The following is a 25,433-nucleotide window of genomic DNA, read 5'->3' on the forward strand; positions in this document are numbered from 1 at the left end:
GTTTGGGAATATCAATACCATCAATGGTGACAATAGGTTCACTCCACCCATAGATCACACAGTGCCAAACTTTCTTATCAATGGATTTTAAAAACGCTCTCATACGAGCTTTCCAATAAGAATAGTTTGTACCATCAAGTAACGGAGGTCTATGGGTCGAGTTACCTTCACAAATTGAATCCATATCACCAATCACACAAAATCACACTCCTATGGTTTTGATAAAAACAAAGAGTGACCTACTTTGATACCAATTGAAAATCCTAAGTGATTCGTGATTAGATTAAGATTTAATTGCTCCAATTCCCAATCATTCAAAACACACAATCTAAATCATCAAGCATTTACGGAAGTGATTTAGATTGTTGTTTTCAAAAAAAATAATAAACCGACACAAACGATTTTTTACGTGAAAAAATCACAATTAAAGCACCTTCAATTGTGATAAAAAAAATTATGGGCAAAACGCCACTAATCAATTCACTACTGAAAAAAGAAAAATTACAAAGATAACAAACAAATTACCCAAACGCTTCCAATTTGTCTTCAAATCTTCTGTATATCTTTCACCGCAACCTTCGTCTCAGAATTGATTAGACTGAAGTTGAATCCACAACTTCTATTGTCGAATCAACAACTACACACAGTATCAAACTCCTTTGAAACTCCACGCTTGAATCTTCAGATTCCACTGAAGAAGAATACTCTTGAATATAACCAATCAACCTCCTTGATATGTGCTTATCAATACATGAGTTTAATACTCACTTAAATCATCAAGGAAAACCCACAAAAAACTCCAAGAGAAAACCTCAAAAAACCTTAAAGTAGATCTCAAAACGTAATCCTAGTTTTGGACAGCGAAGCTCGCTCGAGCGAAGACTCTCTCGCTCGAGTGAGAAACTTATCTCGCGTGTTTTCCATAAGTGGCTTCGCTCGAGCCAAGCTACCTGCGCTCAATCGTACATTCATTCTTCTTAGGTTTTTTACAGACGCAGCCTTTGCTCGAGCGAGGACTCCTTCGCTCGAGTGAGCAATACAAAACAGAAAGGAAATTTATAACTCAATAACTCAAGTTTGTTCGTGGGATTGACAAGACTAAGGGACCTAACACATTGTGTACATTGTCTTCCTTTCACTAGTGTGCTTTCACGATTATACTTTTGGTTCTTCTTCTGGTGGTATTTGAATTGGTTCTGTCCATGACCGGCCAACTTCGGTCGTAAATCTCTCTATGATTTCTGCCCTAATCAATCTTACATCTTGTGTCGACAATGTCAAGATAATAGGATCATGGTTACTATATTGTCTGATTACGTAGCATACAAAGAGGCCACAATCCACACTGTATACAAATTATAGGTATAATTAATTTTAAGAAACATTCAAATTAGATTATCTTATTTATAGATGTTGTATGAAACTTACGAATCACTGGCTTGTTGTGGAGCATTGTCAACATATTGAAAGTTATAATTTGTGTTTTGTGAGTCTATCAATTTGAAAGAGGATTGTGATTGTGCCTCTCTTTCAAAGCAAGCTTTCAAAAAAATTTCCACATAATCTTGCTGCAAAAAAAAATAATTTTTAAATGACAGAGAAATTCACACACAAATTAATGGGATTCTATGAAAATTATCATCACATAAACATTATCATGCATCAGAGAAATTTGCACTCGTTACCAATTGTTTTGCATATTTGATGTATTTGTTTTGTGCATCATCCCTCTTTGGCCTTAGTGAGTTGTAGTACCTCCATAAATTGTCTTGTTTGTCCAAGATAGTAAGGTCCAGTGATTTCCATCTGTTGACTTCTCATTGCCCCCAGTATTTATTGGGAATGCGGTTTCAAGATGCTTGTCAAATAATAAGACTCAGAAAGTTTGATTTCCGTCATCTTGATGAAGTTCTGCAGTAAGGGAAAATCAAAAAATGGTTATAAGAAAGTTGAAGTGACAGGAATTTCATAAATATACACACAGAAATTTTAAATGCGCACAACTAGCCATAGAAAATTAGACTAGTGACACAACTGGCTTCAAGAAGTATCTTAACAACAGAAAATAGTAAGTAAATTCTAGAGAAAATCAAATAAAAGAGTAGTAACATACTAAACTCATGCATATGAAAAAAATGAAGTTGCTTTTTATGCTTTTCTCTTTTGATCAGCAAATAGGATCTCTCCATAACCATCAATGACCTGAAAAATATTACAATTATAACATTGGTTTATAAAGGCTGACGGAACATTGTAGAGAAATTTGATGAAAGACTTACATTGTTGGCAATTTCTTTTTCCTTTATTGGGTTTCCGATATCTTCAAAAGTAATGAGATTCAACTCACTTGTCCAGATTAAAGCCCTACAAGATAACAAAGAAATGATTTAATAGCTGTTAATGCAATATAAGTTAGTAAATTGTTGTTTGTTATCTTATATTTTATTTGTTGTACTTACTCTAACCCAGACACATTTAATATGTGCTGCAAGATATCTTTGATATAAAAACCCAAGATTTTCTAATGCTTGTTGGTTGAGGCAAGACATAGTCATCAGCATCAAGTACTTCTTTGTCTTTGGTGGTTTGTTCTATTAGCTTTGCAGCTTGCTTTGTACCTCTAATGATCTTCACGATTTTGGGATATTGAAAGTCTGGATCTTGCTTTTCTTTTCTTTTTTTTGCCTTTAAATTCTTAATCATTGATGTAGGATCTTTTTCCACTGTAGACAGTGAAAATATCAGTAAAAGTTAAATTTCTCTGAAGTAATAGATCATATTTCAATATGTAATGTATTTGATTCAATATTTTCTAATTACCATAGACTTTTGTCTTTTGTTTTGGTTGTGGTTTATGTGCCAACTTTTCTTGTTGGGTGATTGGTTGTTGTTCCACTTGCATTCCAACTATACACAGTGAAAATCAAACAAGCCCCAAAAATCAATGTGATCAGAGAAGTTACAAAATCTAGCGAAAATTATACACATATGGAACCAAATAAACAAAAAAAATCAAATAAGCAGCAGAAATCAAACTGACCAAACTAATATGGTAAGAAAATTTTAAATTCTAGAGAAAATTCCAATTGACAGAAAATTTTAGTAAATAGAATTTCTCTGAGTTATATTGACACAAGAACATAATTTTTTTTTGTTCAAGATTTTCACTGACCTTGGGGTTGAACTTGTATTGGTGTTTGATAAGGTTGTGTTGCTAGTTGGACGGATAGTTCTTGAATTTGTTCATGCAATCTAGCATATTCAGCTTCAAGCTCTGAAATTGAATGCCTTAACTGTTGAATTGTTTTTGTTTCATCTTCTCTTCGAATCTCTAACATCCTTAGTTTCATTTGGTTTGTTATGTCTCTTTCTTGAAGTTCCGAGTTATTTGATGTCAACGTTCTTATTGCAATGTCCTTTTCGTCGAGTAATTGATTCCAATTTTTCTTTTCTTCTATTTTGGACATAGAAAGTGCCTTTACTCTTTGATGTAGATTAGTAATTTGGGCATCCTTTGATTCCTCAGATTCTTGAGGTTGATGCATTATTGAGCCACAAATGCTATCAAGATGTTGGTTCATGGGCTCATTGTTTTCTTTTTCATCCATTTCCTCATTGTTTTCTTCTTTCACTTTAGATTTAGTGCCTGTATCTTCTTCTTCATTGTCTTCTTCTTCTTTCAGTTCATTTTCTTCTTTGTCTTCAACTTCTTCATTTTCTTCTGTAGCTTCCTCTTCTGCATTGCTTGCTTGATCTTTTTTTCCATTGTTTGCTTCTTCTTCTTCTTTGTTACCTTCTCTTTCTTCATTCACTCCTTCTTCTTCAGATAAATCTTCTAATGTCTACTTGAATTTGGCCAATGCCTTTTTTTACTTCTTTCTTCTTCTTTTTACCAAGACAAAACTCCTCTAATGTAGTTTAACTAGCTCCTTGTCATCTATCTGTAACAGGAGGCTCTTTTATTAGAGAAATATTAAAATTTCACTGAGAAAAAAATTCAGACAAGATCAACCAAATGCCAGTGGTCAAAGAAAATCAATCAAAGAGAAATAATTTTATGGGCCAAAGAAAATTATGAAACAAGCAACATAATTTAGATATCAAAGAAAATCAATCAAGATATATAAGTTAATGTTACTATAATTGTGGTTAGAGAAATTTAGATTCCAATTCATTACAAGGGCAGAAATAAAGCAGTGGTAATCAAAGAAGCAACATAAATTGAAATTTCAGAGAAAATTGATCTCGATCAGTCAAGGCACATAAGTTATGGGTCAGAAAAAATTACACACAAGGAGAAATAGTTTTATGGATCAGAGAAAATTATGAAACAATCAACATAATTTAGATATCAGAGAAAATCAATCAAGACATACAAGTTAATGTTACTATAATCGTGGTTAGAAAAATTTGGATTCCAAAGAGAATTCATTACAAGGACAAAAATAAACCAGTGGTAATCAAAGAAGCAACATAAATTGAAATTTCAGATAAAATTGATCTCAATTAGTCAAAGAACATAAGTTATTCCATATAAGATATTGCATCGCAGAGAAAATTAATCAAATCAAGCAAGGTACAAAAAGGGGAAACAAACCAGTGGTTAGAGAAATTTTGGAATTTTACTGAGATTTCAGTGGCGATAAAAATCCAACCTATCGAGGTGTAAGAGAGTGGACTGGTGTCTTCTGCAACTGTTTGGTCAAGCTTTGCAGGTTCCATTTGGCACATCTTGGGAATTCAGTTGTGTTACTGTCTTCTCAGTCAATGATATTTGCATGTTCACATAGCCAATACTGTGATGAAAATTGAAGTAATTAAATTTTGCTAAACACACAAATTTGTAAGTATCATAACTGTAAATTTGAATAGAAATTCTACTTACCAGCAATGCAATGAAACACCCCGTAACTTTTTCTGGAGTTTTGTGCAATGCTGTGATAGAATCAATCAATGTTGTTGTGATTGCTTTTGGCCAATCATACTGCTTCATTGATTCAAGAGGTTCTACGTACTTGATAAAAACCCACCCTATTGAATTTCCACTTGTTGCAAAAAATAGGGTGAGACACAAGTATAAGGTAACAATGATTGCTACATCCTTGAAGTCAGTTGGTTGTTTTCCTTTCATTGCTTTGACCAAGGCATTCTTAAGAACATGACCAATGAGCCTTATGTCCTTTGAGAATCTTCGCCTTAGGAATGCAGTGTTTGGCTTTTTTGAGTATCTTAACGACAAGGCTCATTTACCACCTTGCAAACCAAAAATCAAGGTCATGTCATTGGTTGTAAAGGTCAAGTTCTTTTTACCAACTATGAATGCTTTCATTTTTTCATTGTAACGTTGGATTATTACAACTACATCATCATCAAATTTCCTAGACTTCCTTGGATCCATCCTTCCAGCGATTGAAGCTTGGATCAAATACTAGAATGGAGTCATTTGAAGCTCTTCAAGTTGGTTTGAATTGAATTTAAGTGTTTGAAAAAATGAGACAACAGATGAGAGGTTGGATTGGTATTGAATGCTGTAATGAGCTCTCTTTCTTTGGAGTTTAACAAGTTTTTCCCTCTTGAGCTTGAGTCTTTTGAAGTTGGGGTATTCATCTTGATACTTGTTGCTTCAACACCTTGGACTTCTATTTTTATAGCGATCCCGGGTTTACCCTTGTTGTACAGTGATCCGGACATGTGTCCGTGGATGTTGGTAGTTGATTATTATCTTGTTTACATCCTCTTTACTTCGTATTTGAGTTATAGGATGTGTTGGGCGGATTTGTTTCAGGTTGGTTGAGTTTAGAAACCAAAACTAGCTGCCCAGATTTTTGGCGTGTCCGCTCGAGCGGAGGTGTTGGCGCTTGAGCGGGGAATACACCCATCCAGTATTTGTTGTGCAGTGTTGTACGCTCGAGCGTGGAGTTGGCCGCTCGAGCGGATCTGTGTGAGTGGCCGCTCGAGCGTAGGGTTGGGAGCTCGAGCGGAGGCCTGGTTCTGCAAAAGTGCTGGGCGAGTGCATTCTGCGCTCGAGCGGGAGGTTGGCCGCTCGAGCGGGAGTCTGTGAGTGACGCTCGAGCGGGGTGTTTTACGCTCGAGCGGGAGACTGGGTTTAAGTCCCGAAATTTGTGACTTTCCAAATCACTTTTTACTTTCTCTTCTCTCTCCTACTTTTCCAAAAACACCATTGTTGAGCCTCTCACTCTAGACTCTACCTTCTCTCTAGGTTTTGATCTAGTAGGAGTGATTTGCTCACCTTTGGCCTTTACAAAAAAGTTGTTGATCGTCGAGGGCATCATTTTAATCTGAAAATCTCGGGTTTTGGAGCACGTTGAGTTTTGTCGTCTTCTCCTTTGGGGCTCCGGGTTTGAGGTAGGGATATCCTACTCCTCTCTATGGATTTTGTCTTTAAATTTTGGTATTTTGAGATGTTGGGCTTGGTTTGGTAATTTGGTAAGAGTTTGGGGCTTTTGTGTAATTTTACAGAAGTTGGGGTTTTTTTTTCATAATAAACCTAGATGCATGTTTGGAATAGAGAAATGGAATAAATGTTAAATCATTGATGAAAATGGAACCTAAGGGTTGAAATGTTAATTATGAGAATTGACCTAATTACATTGTTTGATTAATTGAGATAATTAATGGTGAGAAGAATGAGGAAATGAAATGTTGATTGAATATCCATTGTGCATTTATTTTTCTGTTTAGAAATAACTGCTTTGGGCTATCGGTGGAGGATAGTCGTGATTGTTGTAGACAATGCATGATGATTAGGGAAACTGAAACTAATCAATGAAATTTGTCATGGAACTTGACGGTTGATAGAATACATTAACTGTATGTATTGGGTGATTGTATATAGAACCATTGTGTTTGTATACGTTATGTGTAGAGGAGGAGATAGGGGATGTACTCCGCGGTTTAGGGGAAGATAGGGGATGTACCTCTAAACCGGATAGTGTTGGGAGAAGATAGGGGATGAACTCCGTAGATACAGCTCATATGCTTGTCTAAAGAAGTGAAGATAGAGCTTGTATGCTTATCTTTGTGATGTGTGGATATAGCTCATATGCTTATCTGTGGATATTGTGGTTATACATATCTGTTGTAGAATGTGGATATAGCTTATTTGCTTATCTGAGAATATGGATATTGTTGTTATACATATCTGTTGAGATTGTGGTTAGTGCTTATATGCCTATCCGTTGAAAAAGGGAAAATGAAAGGAGACTTGGACTCATAAGTCGTATGACATAAATATGTAATTTATGTGAATGTATCTGTGTTAGCCATCTATCAATTGCTAATATTTTAGTCATTGTTCATGGTTGGTTTAGTGTATTTCTACTGGGCTGTGGCTCACCCTATATGGGAATATCATTTTCAGGTACAGGAAGCATGCCACCTCCAAGGACATAGCTTGGGAGGCTTGAGGCGGACATAATGTTGTCGTTCTACTTTTTGATGTATTACATGTAAATACAAGCCAAGGGCTTAATGTGTATGAGTTAGTACTCTTTTGTTGTGACCAAGTGTTAACTTGGAAAGCTGTAAGCCTGTAGGGCATTTTGTTTTGATGTTAACATGTAATACTTATGTAATGGAACTCTAATGTATAAAGAATGTGGTTAGTTTATATGTAAATGCATGTCTCATCTGATGGGTTTAATGTTATTATTTTGAGGGCGTTACAATTTTTTGGCGAGGAGTTTATGGTGTTTTGCTGCTTTTTTATCTAAGATCATAAGACTCAGAGAGTTTCTATTTCTTTCTTGGTGTTTCTGGTGTTTTCCTGCTTTTACGTTTCATTATTTTTAGATAATGAAAACATAAAGGTGTCAACATTAAATCCCAGAGAAAATTGAACATGTCAGAGAAAATTACACATAAGGAAGAAAACTAAAGTAGACAGAGAAAATTAGACACTGAAAATTAAATGTCAAAGTACTAACAAACATGGCAAGCTAGAGAAAGTTTTCATTCTACAATTAGCAAGATAAAAAAAAACAAAAACAAAAACAAAAACAAAAACAAAAACAAAAACAAAAACAAAAACAAAAAACAAAAAACAAAGCAATGTAAACATGCCACAGAAACTTATAGAACAGAAAAACCAAGAATTGAACAAAATAAGCATACCAGAGAAAATTTCAAAAAAGAAACATAAATCTAGCAAGCCACATAATATTAAAATACTAGAGAAATTTACAGATACAACCAGAGAAAATTAAACATAGCAGACATACACAAGGGAGAAAAGTGTTTTGAAATACATGCAGCCACAGTTAATTTCCATTCCCAGAGAAAATAAACAAAGCAACATAAACATGACAGAGAAATTTTGAATAATTGCTAAAAATTACATATAGATATAAAATATAGCTATAGAAAATTCAAGAAAGAAACATAAATCTAGCAAGCACAGAAAATGAAAATGACAGAGAAAATTAAACATGGCAAGCGAAAGAAAATTTTCATTCCATAATATAAAAATGCCAAAGAAATTTACAGAAACAACCAGAGAAAATTAAACATGACAAGCACACACAAGGGAGAAAAGTGATGTGGCCAGAGAAAATTATAAATGCTAAAGAAGCATAGACACAAACAAAAAAGTAAAATTACATATAGATGTAAAATATAATTAGAGAAAATTAAAAAAAGAAATATAAATTTAGCAAGCACAGAAAATGAAAATGCCTGAAAAAATTACACATTCCAGAGAAAATTAAAATGCCAGAGAAATTTATAGATCAGAGAAATTTGAATGAATTGAATTTGAAAATTACACAAAGAAATACAAAAAAATTAACCATGCCAGAAAAAATGAGGGAATAAACAAAAACAAATGGGGAATAAACATGCTAGAGAAAATTCAAAGAAGAAACATAGATCAAGTAAATGCTAGAAAAATTCTGAAACTAGAGAAATTTACAGACAAAATCACACAATAATCTTCAAGAATAAGTTCAAAACGCAAAGAAATAACATTTTTCAAATTCATGTAGCTTTTATTACGAAATTGAAACCCTAATTAATGGAAGGCTAATATAAAATGCAATTATATGTGTTTCCAGAGAAAAACTCGTTGGATTCTAGAAAAACTTACCAGAGTGAGTATGAAACCCTAATTACGAACTGATATGCCCTGAGATGAAGATACACTGTGATGAAAATGAACTGAGATAACGATAAACAGTGAAAACGGGTCAGAGAAATTTGTAAGGAATGAATGAAAAAGATTTTCGTAGAAGATAATGAACCCTCATGTCGATAGTGAAGATGATTCGAAAACCCTAATCTACTCTTCTCTTGCTCATGACAATGGTTGGATGTGAATTTTGAAGCTAATCAGTCGTCAGAATGTAGTTCAAGTTCCCTGTTGATTATGAAGGGTATTTTGGTCTAAGAAGTAAATAAAAAGCGTGGGTAATTAGTTGAGGGACCTGAGACATCATTTTCTTTTTTATGTGTCCTTTATCCTCTAAATTACTATTATTAGGGACCTTAAAAAAAATTCTCCACTAACAATCTCATAGGTTCCACATAAACATGTTTGTTTACGAATTACTTTCAAGGGGCATGGGATTATAGCTGAAAATATCACTAAATTTCCACTTTATAAAAAGGGAAAATTAGTCTAGGGTCCCTCCCCCACTTTTCATAATAGAAGAGATCCACAAAATTATTTTTTGATGTCTAAGGTCCCTAAACATATATCAGAGAAATTTGACTCTTTGCCCACGATTCCTCTCTCTCTCTCTCTCCTACAACCAAATGAACAAAAGCTTCAAGATCTTCCCCTACCCCCAAATCCCACCCCTTCGCCAACGTCCTCCTCCCAGTCTCCGCTGATCAAGATTGTTTTCTGTACAAGCAGCGGCAACCTGGATGAGTTTTTCCATCTCAGCAAGAGAAGTCGCAGCGGCGCTTGCAATCTCTGGATCAATCAACTCGGTCTCTCTTTTCTCAGAAACCGCTGACCGGACCCACTGCACAACATCGGTGCCACCCTTTTGGTTGTTGAGGTACTGAGAAGGGAATTTTCCGGTAAGGATTTCAAGGATTATGATTCTGAGGCAGTAAACATCACTTTTTCGGGTGACTTGTTGGTATAGAATGGCTTCTGGGGATTTATAAGCAAACATCGCTTGTACAGCTTGAGTGCTGTTGATTAGGGGATAGAAAGCATAGTCGGAGAGAAGTGGCTCATATACTGGAAGGATCAGAGGCAGATATGGAACATGGGACTGAGGAATTAGGCAAGACATTCACTCTTTGGCATTTGGTTTGGAGAAGACATTCTTTTTTGGGATGGATTTGGGTTGCTACGTACTTTCACTTTCTTTGCTACATCGACATGCCTGGGCTGAATTTATATGGAGCAGAATTTCTCTGGAGAAAAATCTCGAAGTGTAGAGAAAATTGGTCAAAACACAAAGAATCTAGAGAAATTTGGTTAAAACACAGAGAATTTAGAATTTCTCTGGAGAGAAATTCTGAATGAAAATTTCTCTGGAGAGAAATTTCTCTGGTGGGTGGAACGTAGTGAACCTCGCAGCTTTGATTTTTCTCAAGGGACGGTGGGTCAGCAAAGCATCAATGATCCAATTGTACTTACCATTTGTCATCATATTTGGTCTGGGAATCACTTTCGAAGGAGGGACTTTCATAATGTTCTTGGCCTTCTTCACCTTCCTTCTAGTAGGTTGGTTTCTTCTTAGTACTTACTTCTTCAGGAATTTGATCCAGTTGTAGCCTTATGGTGTATACCAACTTTAGTTTAACAATTGCTTGTGGATTTCATGTATGATGTACCTAAAATCACCAAAAAATACTCTGATTTGTACCATTTTGGAAATTGGATGAGACATTTTCAAAACATAGAAAATCAAAAAAATTGAACAAACCAGAGAAATTTCAAATTTCTCTGGGTTGAAATTTCTCTAGATAGAAATTTCTCTTGACAGATTTTCTTTAGACCAGAATTCCTCTGGATCAAATTGAGGAATTTTAGACATTATAAAAATATTAGATGTTATTTATACTATAAAGTCTTAATACCAGGGATCTTAAAAAAAAATTCCTCATAAAAATTACAAAATTATATTTTATATATTGTGAATTTTAGCATAAATTTATAAATTTTATTTTAACTAAGGGGTTGTTTAGGATGGCCTAAATAAGTGTACTTTTTGTCTTTTTACGAAAAGATGTGCAGAAAAATAGAGAGGTGATGTGATGAAAAAAAGATAAAAAGATAAAAAGATAAATTATTTTGTTAATGCCAAACTTGACCTAATTAATAGACAGACAAACAAACAAACACATTTATTTTACAACTCTAAATTAATATTATTATACTAATAATTTTCTCTCTCAATGTATTAATAATATCATTCCATCCAACGTAATTTTATGAAAAAAAAACGTGAACCTTCCGTTTATTGCGGGGCTGACACTATGACAGATAGAGTTAACTTTAAAAAAAGGTCTTAACCTTTTGAAATCATACGTTATTAACTTGTACGTTTATAAATCTTTTTTTTTGTGGATTATAAGAGTTATGTATATTTTAAAATGAATGAATACACCGTATGGAGGCCAGTGTTGTAGCTTTATGCAGCCCAATCGGTGCCGGAAAGTCCGAGTCACTGCGTACCGTGAAGCAGAGTTAAATAAAGATGTTTTTGAAAAAATAGTTAAAAATTATTTTTTAAAGTTTTTTTTATTATTCTAGGTAAAAAATGATATAATTCAAAATAGATTAAAAGTTAACTTTTAGCTTTTAATTCATATTCTCAAACGACCCCGAAGTAACAAAACTCAGAGAACATAATACTAATCACATTATTTAGTTTTAATTTTTTGAATTCAATTTTTAAAAAATTGATTTTTAATTTTTAGTCAATTTTTTAAAAAATATTTTAAATAATTTTTTTTTTACTTTTTAGATACACTTAATATAAATATAATTAAAAATATAATATTTATAAAAAAAAAATTTAAAATTTTACTAAATACTAAAAATATAAAAATTCAGTATATTTTTATATTTTTGTATATTTATTAAGTTTTTTAAATATTTTTTTTACAAATATTTTGCAGTACATCTAAGTTAAGTGTATTGAAAAAGTAAAAAAATTGATTAAAATATTATAAAAATTTATGAAAAATAAAAAATTTAATTTAAAAAAAAAATGGAATCAAAGAAGTGAATCAGCCTTCAAAGAATTATTTTGGTATTATCTTAAAAAAAATATTTTGGTCAGCTTGGGGGTGGGAAAGGAAAGAGATCGGAAGGAGGAAGGCTAACTAACGTAAAGGTGAGAAAGGAAATATCCATATCATATGGAAACATGAAGAGAGAGCAAGGAAGGGAATGAGACCCGCCCACCCACCACCCTATAAGAGAGAGAGAGACACACACACACACACACACACACACACACCAATTAAGTGACGTTCTTTTTGGGCTTTGCTTCAACCCGGCGCTGGTGATCTCTCTGCTTGTTCATATCGATCGATCTTTCTCCATTTGGCGGTTGGTTGGTTGGTTTAGTCCTAAAATCAAAATCAAAATCAAAATCAAATCAAAGCTTGAAAGTAAAAAATAAAAAAATAATGGAGAGGGAGAAAAGTTCGTCAGCTGTATCGGATGTGGGCGCCTGGGCCATGAATGTTATCAGCTCCGTTGGCATTATAATGGCAAACAAGCAGCTCATGTCCCCTAGCGGCTACGGATTCAGCTTTGGTCAGTTTCTCTTTCTTTTTTTCTTTGTCTGCATCTCAGATCTGAGATCTCATCTCTCTCTGTCAAAACCTAAACCAAAACCACTCCTCTTCCGTCCTTGGGGGGATTTTTCCCTTCCATTTTCATTTTTGTTTTATTGTTGCTTATTGATTGAAATATTGACCTGATTGTTAATATCTGCGACAGATTCTTATTTATCAACAAGTATGAACTTCATATTACCTGTTAATCACCTCCACTTGCTACATTTTTATATCTGCGAATTTGGCGATTCCAATTTGAATGTTTGAACATTTAAATATTCTGTCAGCTTTTGGATGTGTGTGTTCTCCCTCTTGTTGTACTATTCTATATCTATGTGCATACAGAAACAAATAAAATCTAAATTAGACATAATTTGACGAAGCTGTAAGTCTCAAACAGAAACAATGAGACAAGATTGATATATACTAGCAGGAACATAACATATTCGAAAATGAGATGATATCTTCAACAAAAGGTACTTCTTTTTTTTTTCTTTTTCTTTTTCTTTTTTTAATTTAGCAAATTACTCAAAAAGGGCTAAGACAGCAGCAATGTCTCAAATTTCAGCTACAATACATAATACCAGAGGCATGTTAGTTGTGCTAGTCTCTGATTTGATGGATCTCAAATGTCTTAAGCCTTTTCCATCTTGTTGTAAGTTGGTATTGTCTAAGTGTTGTGTTATTAGCAATATGCACCAGAGGCAATGCAATAAGCTAATCAATTTATTAATTTTTTTTTTAACATTCTTCTCTTGAAGGAGGAGTTAACACCTTTGAAGTACTTTAAAATGTCCTTTAACAAGACAAGTGTGGGTAGGTTTAAAAAGGATTTAAATTGTGAGAACTTCAATTATAACAGAAGCCTTTAGATTTCATTATAATATTTTCACTAAAGAAGGATAAGCAGGAGATAATTTCAATAGATCTACTTCTAATCTGCATGAATAGTGCTTGGACCTTTCTGTTTTCCAAAATGTTCCAATTTTTTGTGGTAAATTGGTTGAAATTTTGCTCAAGAAGGTGAATTTTATTAGTAGCTGCATTGACACCAGGAAAATTCAACTAAGTTGTTGCATTGACTAATAGATGAGGGTGGGGAAAACTAAGTAAAATTTGTCATCTTTTGTGCTTGCAAGAGAAACGGTGGCATTACAAGAAGGATGTTGAGCTAAAAAGCATGGACACAGACACGTGACATGACACGGATACAACACGCCGACACGCTAATTTTCAAAAAATGCAGGACATGACACGTGGAGGACACACATGAAATATATAATTTTATATATTTGTTATATGTTTTATATATATGAATATATCATTCAAACATAATAAAAAATGTAATGTGATACTAATTTATATAAATTTATATGGTTTTTGTTTTATTATTGTGTCTTAAGTTGTTTTGTTCAAACTTATAATTAATTTCACATGTGTTTAATCGATAGGCACGTGTGTTTAAGTAATAGACACGTGTATCCTCTAAGTGTTCAAAGAGTGTCCGGGTCCTTAAAAAAATTTTAAAAATAGGATACATTTTGAAGAGTGTCAGACACATGTCCTAGGAGTGTCCAAAGAATGTCGGTGTCCGACACGGACACGACACAGATACGTCACTTTCTTAGAAGCATCCATGCTTCTTAGATGCTGAGATAGTGGTGAACAATAAATTCATGACAGGAAATTATGCATACATATTATTTCTTATAGGCTTTGTGATGGCAAATGATCATTGAATGCATGCGTGTTACTCTTTCACATCTTATGATATGAACTACGAAGTTTAACTGGTCTGTTGTTTTTCTGGCCTTAAAAAATATTTACTAAAAAAAAAAGAAACTGTTCAAGTAATTTTTTTTACTGCTTTTCCAGCCACTACTTTAACTGGCTTCCACTTTTCTATGACGGCATTGGTTGGTTTGTTGTCAAATGCTACTGGTTATTCTGTGTCAAAACATGTTCCACTATGGGAGCTTCTCTGGTTCTCAGTTGTTGCCAACATGTCAATCACAGGGATGAACTTTAGCCTCATGCTGAACTCTGTAGGATTTTACCAGGTGCATAATATGTCAAGTCTTGCTGCTTGCTTGGTTTCATGTTGGTATTCCCACCCAAATATATCATTGTCTCTGTTGGTGCAGATTTCAAAGTTAAGCATGATTCCAGTGGTTTGCATAATGGAGTGGATTCTTCACAGCAAACACTATACAAGGGAAGTCAAGATGGCTGTGGCAGTGGTTGTTGTGGGGGTTGGTGTCTGCACAGTGACTGATGTAAATGTCAACACCAAAGGTTTCTTTTGTTCTGTTGTGGCAGTTTTGTCCACATCATTACAACAAATTGTGAGTATTATTCAAGGTTTGCCTTTTTTTTAATATTTAAAAGGAAAAATGACCCTTAAATAATACATCTAATGTAGAATGAACTATTATGGGCTTCTGTTTTTACTGTTGTTCAAACTGTGGAGAGAGAAACATTAGAGAGAGAGAGAGAGAGAGAGAGAAGAATGACAAATAATGGCTTACTCTACACATAGGTGTGTGCCCGTTAATTTGGATGGAAAACCTGATCGTCTGTTTTGGTCCACAAACTACAAGGGTCTATGTGCTTATTTTCAATTGACAGGATGGTCTGTACATGAGCCAAACCACAAGGGGGTAAAGTGAAATTTGCCCAAATTTTAAATATCCTTAGCCAGTTTGATGGATTGGCCGGCCTATGAGTCTTATTCTTCTGCCATCTAATGGCTTGTGATGTTGATTCTTCAGAAATTTACCAGAACTAGCGCACTCACAGCTCATTTGAGATTGTAGCTGTGAAAACTAATCAAGTGTTAGCCTTGAATCATGTCTGGACTCTATCCTTTAGGAACTATCCAATAAATAGTTTTCTTATTAGCCTATTGTTCAGCCCAAAAGAAGAAAGTCTTCCCACTTTCCTAGGTCGCAGCACCATATGAATCAATTTCTTAGCTTTTTTAAAAATCCTTCCTAGTCCACAACAATTCTGCCCCTAGGTTGGCTTGGAAGAAGCAATCCTTATTTACGTACAGATATGAGCGTTTTGGTTTCGATTGATCTTCCCCAAACCAAAATTTTGTTTTCATTTGCTCAAAGCTTACTAATTATGTTTTGACTTATCCTTCTTCAAACCCAAGGGCGAAGAACCTTTTTGTGCGATTTGCTTATATGAATTGAGCAAATTCATACTAGTAATTCCCTGTTGTGTAGAGTGGAGAGGCTGAATGGAGACTCTCAGCAAGATTTTAGGACAGCCTGTATACCTAGTTTTGCAGGTACCCTGCTAATTTCTCACGGTTGCATGAGACATATTATGTCAAAAAAGCATGCTTAACAAAAACAAAAATGATCTCAAAAGCATGTGTTCATATTTGGCCTAGTTCCAATTTAGGTTGCTTGGAATAGATAAGGACTTAATCTATCTTTCTTGATTGTTCTTTACAACAAAGTTTTTGATTATTATCTCTGATATTTATTGCATTATTGTTTTTGTGAAACAGTCAATTGGTTCCCTACAAAAGAAGTACTCAATAGGCTCTTTTGAATTGCTGAGCAAGACGGCTCCAATACAAGCACTCTCTCTTCTTCTCCTTGGTCCTTTCATTGATTACTACCTTACTGGCAAATTTATATCAAACTATCGCCTCTCCTCCAGTGCATTTGTAAGTAGTCTTCACTCGTTACTACCTTGTCATCAATTTATGTTGGCTTCTTGTGAGTTTATCAGACAGGTCATTGGTATATATAATGAATGCGTGATTAAAAAATGTGCAGTTCTTCATACTGCTCTCATGCTCTCTGGCAGTATTCTGCAATGTCAGCCAGTACCTCTGCATTGGACGCTTTTCAGCAGTTTCCTTCCAGGTGTTAGGCCACATGAAAACAGTTTGTGTCCTGTCATTAGGGTGGCTGCTCTTTGATTCAATAATTACATTAAAGAACATTCTTGGAATGGCCCTTGCAGTTGTTGGCATGATAATATACAGTTGGGCAGTAGAGGTTGAGAAGCAAGCTGATTCCAAGACCATGCCTGGTATGAAAAACAGCTTGTCAGAAGAGGATATTAAACTATTGAAAGCTGGACTAGAAGAAACTGCAGTCAAGGATGTTGAGCTTGGTGACTCCAAATGATAGGTTGACATTCCTTAAGCTGTAAACAGAAGAAATGCTTCACTTTCTTGCATCATCGTGTCGAATTCTTTTGGCTTTAATCTATGTTGTACGAAGCCATAAGATAGGTAGAGTGCATTATGTGACCAATATGTACACATTTGCCACAAAATGCATTCAATTCTAGACAAGCTCATCTATCGCAAATTTTTTTTTTTTTTTTTTAATTTTTTTTTTCTCATCTTTTCTACTATTATGGTAGAGAGCGTTTGCTTGAGCAATGTTCTCCTAATTGATTGTTGTAAAATTTCTACCTAAATGGTTTTCAAACTCAAAAAGTGCGGAGTGTTAGACCATCTCCAATCGTGTATCAAACTTATCATCAAATTTGAATTTGATGAAAAATTATTGCTTTTTCAACTTCAACGGTTTCATCAAATCGGTATTAAATCAAGAATATCAAAAATATTTTATCAAATAGAGGACGTCTGAGAGCTTTCAGTATTTTAGTGTTTGGTGCTGTTGATTTTGTAGAATCGGACAATTAGGCGGACGTCCGGCGAGATGTCCCCCGGTCATCCGCTTTGTTGAAAACTTCCCACAGCAAAGCATACTCTCGGAATGGATTACTCTTGTCGGTCGATCGGACAGACTTTCGCCTGGTCATCCTCCCGGTCGATCGGTGTGTTAATGATAGCCAAAAATGCTTCATTTGAATACTGGATATTAGATAAAATTTTTACTCAAATTTAATAAAATAAATAATACACCTTTAGAGATGTTTCTATATCCATGACTGATCTCACGTGTTGTGCATCAGCCTCTCATTGATTGATTCTAAGGGTTTGTTTGGGAAGTGAATTGACTTTTTGGTTATTTTAGCCTGAGATTAAAAAAATCTTGTGTTAGGCAGATTTTTTGACTTTTTAAACTTTTTATGAGAAAAATAGTGTAATGATTATGAATTAGATCTGATGTTTTATCTTATAAGGCTAAAATATTTATTTTATCTTTTTATGACTAAAATAATCTCAAACTTAACCTAACCCTTCTTCCGAAAAGAAGCCTAAATCAATCAATTTTAGACCAATTAGAGCATTGTCAATAGCGATATTAAAATTGACTGTGTTAGTGTATGCTAACCAGCAAAGCATTTGTTTAATTAATGCTCTAATGCACATGTCCGAGAAAAATTATAATTTGCTCCTAGGCAATTTTAAATGGTGTCCCAACTAAGCCCGTAAATGGATCGGATTCATCAAAGTCTGAATTCGATCCAATTAAGACAAACTCGAATCTGATTCGAATTCGTTTAGTTCATATCTGATTATAAATTACCTGAATCCAAATTTGATGCTTTCGGATATCCGATCCAATAATTCTATCCGATCTATTTATTTATTTATTGAGTTATAATTTTATATAATATATATATATTTTTTTTTTCCATGTTGTGTTTTCTTCATTCAAATTGAGAATAATCAGATCGGACTTTTTGCATATTCAATCTATTTAATAAATGGATTCGGATTACCGAATTGAATTTTTTTTGTAAATAAATTTAAATTTCTAATCAGATTCGGGATGAATTCGAATTAAATTCAATCCATTTACAGTCTTAGTCCCAACTTATATATTATTGGCTAACAAGGTGGATCATATTATTTTTTTGTCTCTTATATTATTGGCTAACAAGGTGGACCATTTTTTTGTCTCATTTGAGGAGACAAAAGGATATTTGTCTAAACATAAATGGTGTGGAACAATGTTCCAAAACCATCAAATAACTTCTTCATGTCAAAATTAGGGTTGTGCAAAATATTGCTCAATCTGCTAAAACTTTCTAAGCCGCCGCGATTCATATGCTAATTGCGAATTAAATTTTGAAATTTATAATCTGCCTTTAAATCTACTCTGCTTTGCTATAGTTAATACGTATTTTTTTTAACATCTAATGAAATAACAGAGTAAAAATGAGTATGAAAAATATTTAAGATGTAAAATTTATTGCAAATTAATAGTTATATATGAATAATATTATGTAAAATTAGTTTATATTATAAATATTAAAAATATTATCTAATTAATGTTATATTTTATGCAAATGATTGATAATTGTTTAAGAATATTTTTCAATCAATTAGTAAATTAAAACCATCTCAAACCACTTAAATTGTAATTTATTTTTTAATTCTTCATTCCTAATTTGATTTATAATTTTTTTAATAAAATAAGGAGCAAAATAATTTTTTTTTTTTACCAATGATAATATTTTAAAATAAACACAACTTTTGGAGATCCACTCACCAGTAATTGAATTTGACCTGTCAACTCTTCAAACAAAATACGGTACACGTTTATGATGGGATTAAATGAAAAGATTATTAATGTAGTAGTATTAGAAATGTAAAATAAAATATGTTTATTAAAGAATAGTGCGGTGATATTAGTTGTTCGATATTAAATCTATAAAATTATATAAAAACTTTTATTATATATATATACTAGTGGTAAACCCGTGCTATGCACAGGATTGATTTAATAATGTATAAATTTTTTAATAATGCATTAAATTCTAATTTAAATCATAAAATTATAATCATAATGCATATGGATCATCTTTTCAAATTTCATAAGTAAAGACAATAATACTTCAAAACAAATATTTACAAAATATTATAATCATCCAACTGATATATTTTTCTTGAAATAATAAATTTGATTTCTAATTGATGAAATTAACAATAAATAAGATGTTTCTCAATGAACTGAATATTTAAAACATATATATTCTAAAAAAACTAATAATAAACTGAATGTCATAAATTAAATCTATCTATATTTGATAAATTAAAACTCAATAAATATTGCTCATCATGTCCAAATGCCCTAGAAAGTGCCTGCTAAAAAAATAAGAAGAAGAAAAAAAAAATGCTATCATTTTTTTACATACAAATGAACTTAAAAAAAAGAAAAAAGAGAAGAAGATATATTACCTTATGAGAAGTGTTTATATAAATTTATCAAAATTTGTTCCCTTTACTTTATTCTAGCTCAATGGTAATATTGTTTCCATCAAATATTTTTCACTTATTTTTTTTTCCCTAATTTTTGCATTGCCCAACATATTTTGATTTTCCAACCATTTTCTACTGGTAAATCCTCTTTATGTAGTACAGTTTGAAATTCATTTATGACATTTTACATGGCCAAACGATATCTATGATGCAAATTTAGAGGAGGCTGTATATTTATCTGCATAATGAATTTAACACATTTGACATACAATTACATAAAGAATAAGATAAGCAAGTTCGATGAGACCTGGAATACAAAAGATAAAGAGCAAAAAATCTCAATAAGTATCATTGTTTATTGTAGATATATTAAAAAAAATTAAAAATCTACTATACAACATCCATCTATTGAGGAGCTAATGTAACTTTTTGTAAAAAAATTATAACACAATGATTTTAAAATAAGAAAAAGATAACATAACCAAATTATTGTTGTACATGGGGGAGGGGACACAAAGGAAAAAGAGGATTCTATTTAGATTTACTTTAAGATTTTTTTTAAAAAAATTACAAAATAAACACAAAGCAGTGTTTTTTGTGGATTTGTATTGAATTTTACGTGATAGATATCTGATTGAGTGAATTGTGGGTGATGGATATGCATGCGTAAATTGTATGAATAAGACTCGTGGATTTTTTTATTTTTTTTTAAATAACATGATAGACATTAGATATTTATAATTTGTATATATGTTTTTAATTTACAAATATTCGTGAGTTTTTTTTTTTTTAAATAATATGATAGACATTGGATGTTTGTAATTTATATATAGATATATATTTTGTGGGTTTAGACTTTGTGAATTTTTTTTAGAAAAATAACGTGATAGACATTGAAAACATATTTGCAGGTTTATATTTTTTTATTAATTTATTTAATTGAGAGTGAGATTTATTTTAATTTATTTAAGTTATGTGATAGACATCTAATTTTCTTGAATTTAGGTGAACTATTTTTGATATGTAAAAAAAAGGATTTATAAAAGTCGAAGAAGAAATAAATCAAATTTGATTAAATTGAAGAACAAATGCAAACCACAAATTAAAAAGCAAGTAAGCCCAAACTATGCAAAATGTAATAATGGAGAAGATGAAAAGATATGTAGATGAACTAAAAAATATTGAGAAAAAAATATATACACACAAAAGTAATAAACACTGAAAAAATGCATATAAAGTAAGAAATAATATTAGGAGTATAAAAATGGAGAAGATGAAAAGATGTGTGGATGAACTGAAAAATATTTTGGAAAAAGAAAACAAATCGAATATGATTAAGATGTGTAAATAAATTGAAAAATATTGGAAAAAAGAAATATGTACACACAAATAATAAACATTGAAAAAAATGCATATAAAATAAGAAATAGTATTAGGAGCATAAAAATGGAGAAGATGAAAAGATGTGTAGATGAATTGAAAAATATTAAGAAAAAATATATATTTACACAAAGATATAAAGTACAAAATCATATTACACCAACCTTGTAATAATTTTTTACAGATCATCAAACTTAGAAAACGTAATAATGGAGAAGATAATATGATTTTCGCAGATCATCAATCTTGCAAAATATAATAATGAAAAGGATGAGTTAGTCTAACGATAGGTAGATAAAAGAAAATAAAAATGGATAGATGAAAGAGAATGATTGAATTTGACTAAAATATGAAATAAACTGAATACAGAAATGTGCGTGTAGGAGTTATAGGAGGTATAGGTCATGGATATGAATGAATATAGATGTGGGAGTTGTGGGTGATGGATATGTAAATATGGGTATAAATAAATATTTTATTATTTTATTTTTATTTTATATTTTATTACAGGGAGAGGGAGTGAAAATGCCTGAATAATGAAAATATCATGGAGATCCCATGATCATCTCCAACTAATGTATCGGTGTCGCTGTTGGTTGCTAAAAGCAAGCAATCAAGTGACTCTAGAGAGTCTGTCGTTGAATCTCTGGCCTTTCCATCTTGTAACCCATTCGTCAAAATGCCAAAATCACCCATTAGAGTACCCAATGAGCTCATCATCATGTAAGGCCTGTTAATTGGAGGGGAAGAAGAAGAACGGGAGTGAAAATGCCTGAATAGTGGAAATATTATGGAGATCCCATGATCATCTCCAGCTGATGTATCGGTGTTGCTGTTGGTTGCTAAAAGTAAGCAATAAAGTGACTCTAGAGAGTTTGTTGTTGAATCTCTGGCCTTTCCATCTTGTAACTCATTCATCGAAATGCCAAAATCACCCATTAGAGTACCCAATGAATTCATCATCATGGAAGGCCTGTTAATTAGAGGGGAAGAAGAAGAACAGAATTGTCCAACAGCTTCATGGCGCTATGGAAAATTCGAGCTTTTTGTTTTGATTGAATCAAAATAAAGATTTGGATATATGTTTTTTTTTAATAGATATAGATTAATAAATCATGTAACGCCCTCAAAATTAATCTATTATATATCATTGACATGCATTATTTAAAGAAGACATTTTATTAATTCATTCATCAGAGTATTACTAAATAATCAAATAAAATGCCCTACAGGCTTACATCTTTCCAAGCCAACACTTGGTTACAAAAAAATACGAGTTCTATGTACTAACAAATAAAAGCAAATAACAGAAAAATAGTCTTCGGAATCCAAGTCCTTCCAAGCTAAGTCCTTGGAGGTAGCTTATCCCCTGAACCTGAAAATGATGTTCCCATAAAGGGTGAGCCACAGCCCAGTAGAAATATACTAAACCACATATAAGCAATGAATAAAGCAATGGCATTCAACAGATGGTTAACCAAGATAGTCCATTACTTCATTTTACAGTCTTATAACACTATTGTCTAAAACTCATTTTACCTTCCAATTTTATCAACATGGCTCAGAACCTGGCCAAACTTACAACAGTGAATTACATATATCATATTCACATCCTTCCATTATCAACAACAAATGAGACTCAAGCTCAAATCAAAACACTTCATACTTCCAGATTGATACACATTTTAGTGCTGTATCAATAAAACACTTCTATAAATAAGCACACATAAAAGTGATGCTAATGGAGTCCATCCCCTATCTCCTCCAAAACAAAAATCCGGTTTAGAGGTCCATCCCCTATCTTCCCCTAAACCGTGGAGTACATCCCCTATCTCCTCCCACACACAAACAATGTATGCAAATGCAATGCTCAATCAATACACGTATTTTCTGTATCAATGCCACAGTCAAAATTAATGACTTAACCAATGTGATTAGTTTCAGTTATTCCTAATTCACATGCAATGTCTACAACAATCACGACTATCCTCCACCGATAGCCCAAAACAGTTATTTCTAAACTGAAAATAACCATGTCAACAATTCAATAGACAAATGATACAAATTATCCAATTATGCCAATTAATCAATGAGTTCCCCAATTCCATGAATTTAACCATCTTTTCCCAATTCCATGAATTACTTATACAAATCAATTCAATAATTCAACTAGGGTTTTTTCCAAAATTTATCAAAGTATTCCCAACATATTAAAATACTAAAACTTAGAACGTAACCTATAAAATGGAGTAGGAAATCCCTACCTCGAAGAGAGTAACCCGAATGGAGAAGATGGAGATGAATGCCCAAATACCAAAGTGCTCCAAATTGCCAAAAGTTCAGATTAAATGGAAGCCCTCGACTCCCTCTATCTTTTTAATAAAGCAACTAGGGTTGAAACACTCTCTAAACAGATCAAACCTAAGAGAGAAGGTGAGTAGGGAGAGAGAGAGGTCGAACCTGGGGTTTTGAATCAAAAGAATATGAAAAAGACTGATCAAATCCCGCTGCTGTGTATTTAAACTGGACAGGCTCGCTCGAGCGAAGACTTGGTCGCTCGAGCGACCAGACACAGAGAAACTACGCTCGAGCCAAGGAAGCCTTGCTCGAGCCAACAACTCAAATGCTCGCTCGAGCGAAAGAAAGCTCGGTCGAGCGAAGAACTCAAACCCTCAGGTCTGAACCCAGACACACGCTCGAGCGAAGGAACTATAGCTCGAGCGAAGGATGAACTAACTCGCTCGAGCGAAGAAAAGCTCGCTCAAGCCAAGAATGCATAGCTACAGGTCCAAATCAAACACTACCTCTCGCTCGAGCGAACAACTCCTCGCTCGAGCGAAGAACCAAAAACCTGGACAGCAACTCTTGGTTTCTAAATCCAACCAACCTGAAACAAACCTGCCCAACACATCCTATAATTCCAAAAGAGAAAATAAGGAATAACAACAACAACCATTATACAATGACAGAATCTACGGAACAGTCCGGATACAATAATTAAATGGGAAAAGACCGGGGTCGCTATAAATCATATATATATATATATAAATTTATTATTTTAATTATGTAAATCAATTATTTAATCTTTATCTTTATTTGTAGACCATGAAATTATTTTTTTATAAATTTTTATATGTTTATCTATGGGGAGAAATTTTAAAATTCAAATATTTCTATGGGTGGATATGGATGAAAATAGATGTGGGAGTTGTGGGTGATGGATATAGATGAATATGGATACAAAATGAATATTTTATTATTTTTTTTTAATTTTATATTTTATTATAGGGATAGGGAGTGAAAATGCCTGAATAGTAGGAAGAGAAGTGAAGGAAGGTGCCACGTATTTTTTTATTTTTCTAAAATTATGAGAATTTAGGAATAGATTTTTGGAGCCTTTTGAGAAAACACTACATTTGGTTATATATATAGTATAGATAAACAATTTGTTTGGTAAATAGAGGACAAAATAAACATTTTGCTTCAATCCAAGGGAATTGGATTATGAGTGATTCTACTTATACTACTAGTTTATCTCTTTACACTGGGAGGCTCTATCTACACACACCAAATCCCCTTTACACACACACTTAATGATATTTAATTTTGTTACAATTTTATCTCTAAGTGAAATTACTATTTTAGACATCATTGTTGATTCAAAACATCTCAATGCACACATCCATCTCCAGTTCACATCTGTTGCATCGTGGGTCCAAGTTTGTAACTTCATTGAGCTAGAAGTGAAAGCAGAGTATTCACTCATTCCTATCTTCTTCCAAGTTCGTAGCTTCTCAATGCACTCATTCATCAACCTTCCTCATTCGTAGGGAAAACATCATTGTTATGGAGAATTTGCCTTCTGAAAATCAGCAAATAAGTGTTTATGAGAAACATAGCGAAGGAAATGTGAGTTTCTTCTTCTTTTTCTTTTTTTTTCGACGTCGTTCGGATAACCAGAGTCGAATTGTATTGTTTGGTTCAGAAATCTACTACCGAAATAAGTGTTTAGTTTCGGAAGTTGTTGTCCGAACAAAATAATAAATTTCGGAAGTTGTTATCCGAACAAAGTATTTAAATTCAGAAGTTGTTGTCCGAACAAAGTTAACTTTTACAACATTCAACTTCCGAA

The 25,433-nt window shown here is 33.0% G+C and overlaps 1 protein-coding gene and 1 pseudogene across 2 annotated transcripts; one reads left to right on the top strand and one right to left on the bottom strand.

Annotated features, from left to right (window-relative positions):
- Positions 1-9,797: 9,797 nt before the first annotated feature.
- LOC145806469 (pollen receptor-like kinase 6 pseudogene) lies at positions 9,798-10,265 on the bottom strand (annotated as a pseudogene).
- Positions 10,266-12,227: 1,962 nt separating this feature from the next.
- LOC114275732 (UDP-rhamnose/UDP-galactose transporter 2) lies at positions 12,228-17,123 on the top strand. 2 transcript variants are annotated; one of them, XM_028217713.2, is made up of 5 exons: positions 12,228-12,748; positions 14,647-14,831; positions 14,916-15,116; positions 16,295-16,456; positions 16,569-17,123. In XM_028217713.2, exons 1-5 carry the CDS (start codon positions 12,619-12,621, stop codon positions 16,923-16,925), a joined length of 1,035 nt encoding a protein of 344 aa, XP_028073514.2. In that variant the 5' UTR covers positions 12,228-12,618; the 3' UTR covers positions 16,926-17,123. The 2 variants fall into 2 exon arrangements, with proteins under 2 accessions (XP_028073514.2, XP_028073515.2); XM_028217714.2 differs by having other exon boundaries at positions 12,266-12,748; positions 14,788-14,831.
- Positions 17,124-25,433: the final 8,310 nt, after the last annotated feature.

Source organism: Camellia sinensis, chromosome 2, assembly GCF_055761805.1.
Source record: "Camellia sinensis isolate YWXY chromosome 2, ASM5576180v1, whole genome shotgun sequence".
NCBI classification, from domain to species: domain Eukaryota; kingdom Viridiplantae; phylum Streptophyta; class Magnoliopsida; order Ericales; family Theaceae; genus Camellia; species Camellia sinensis.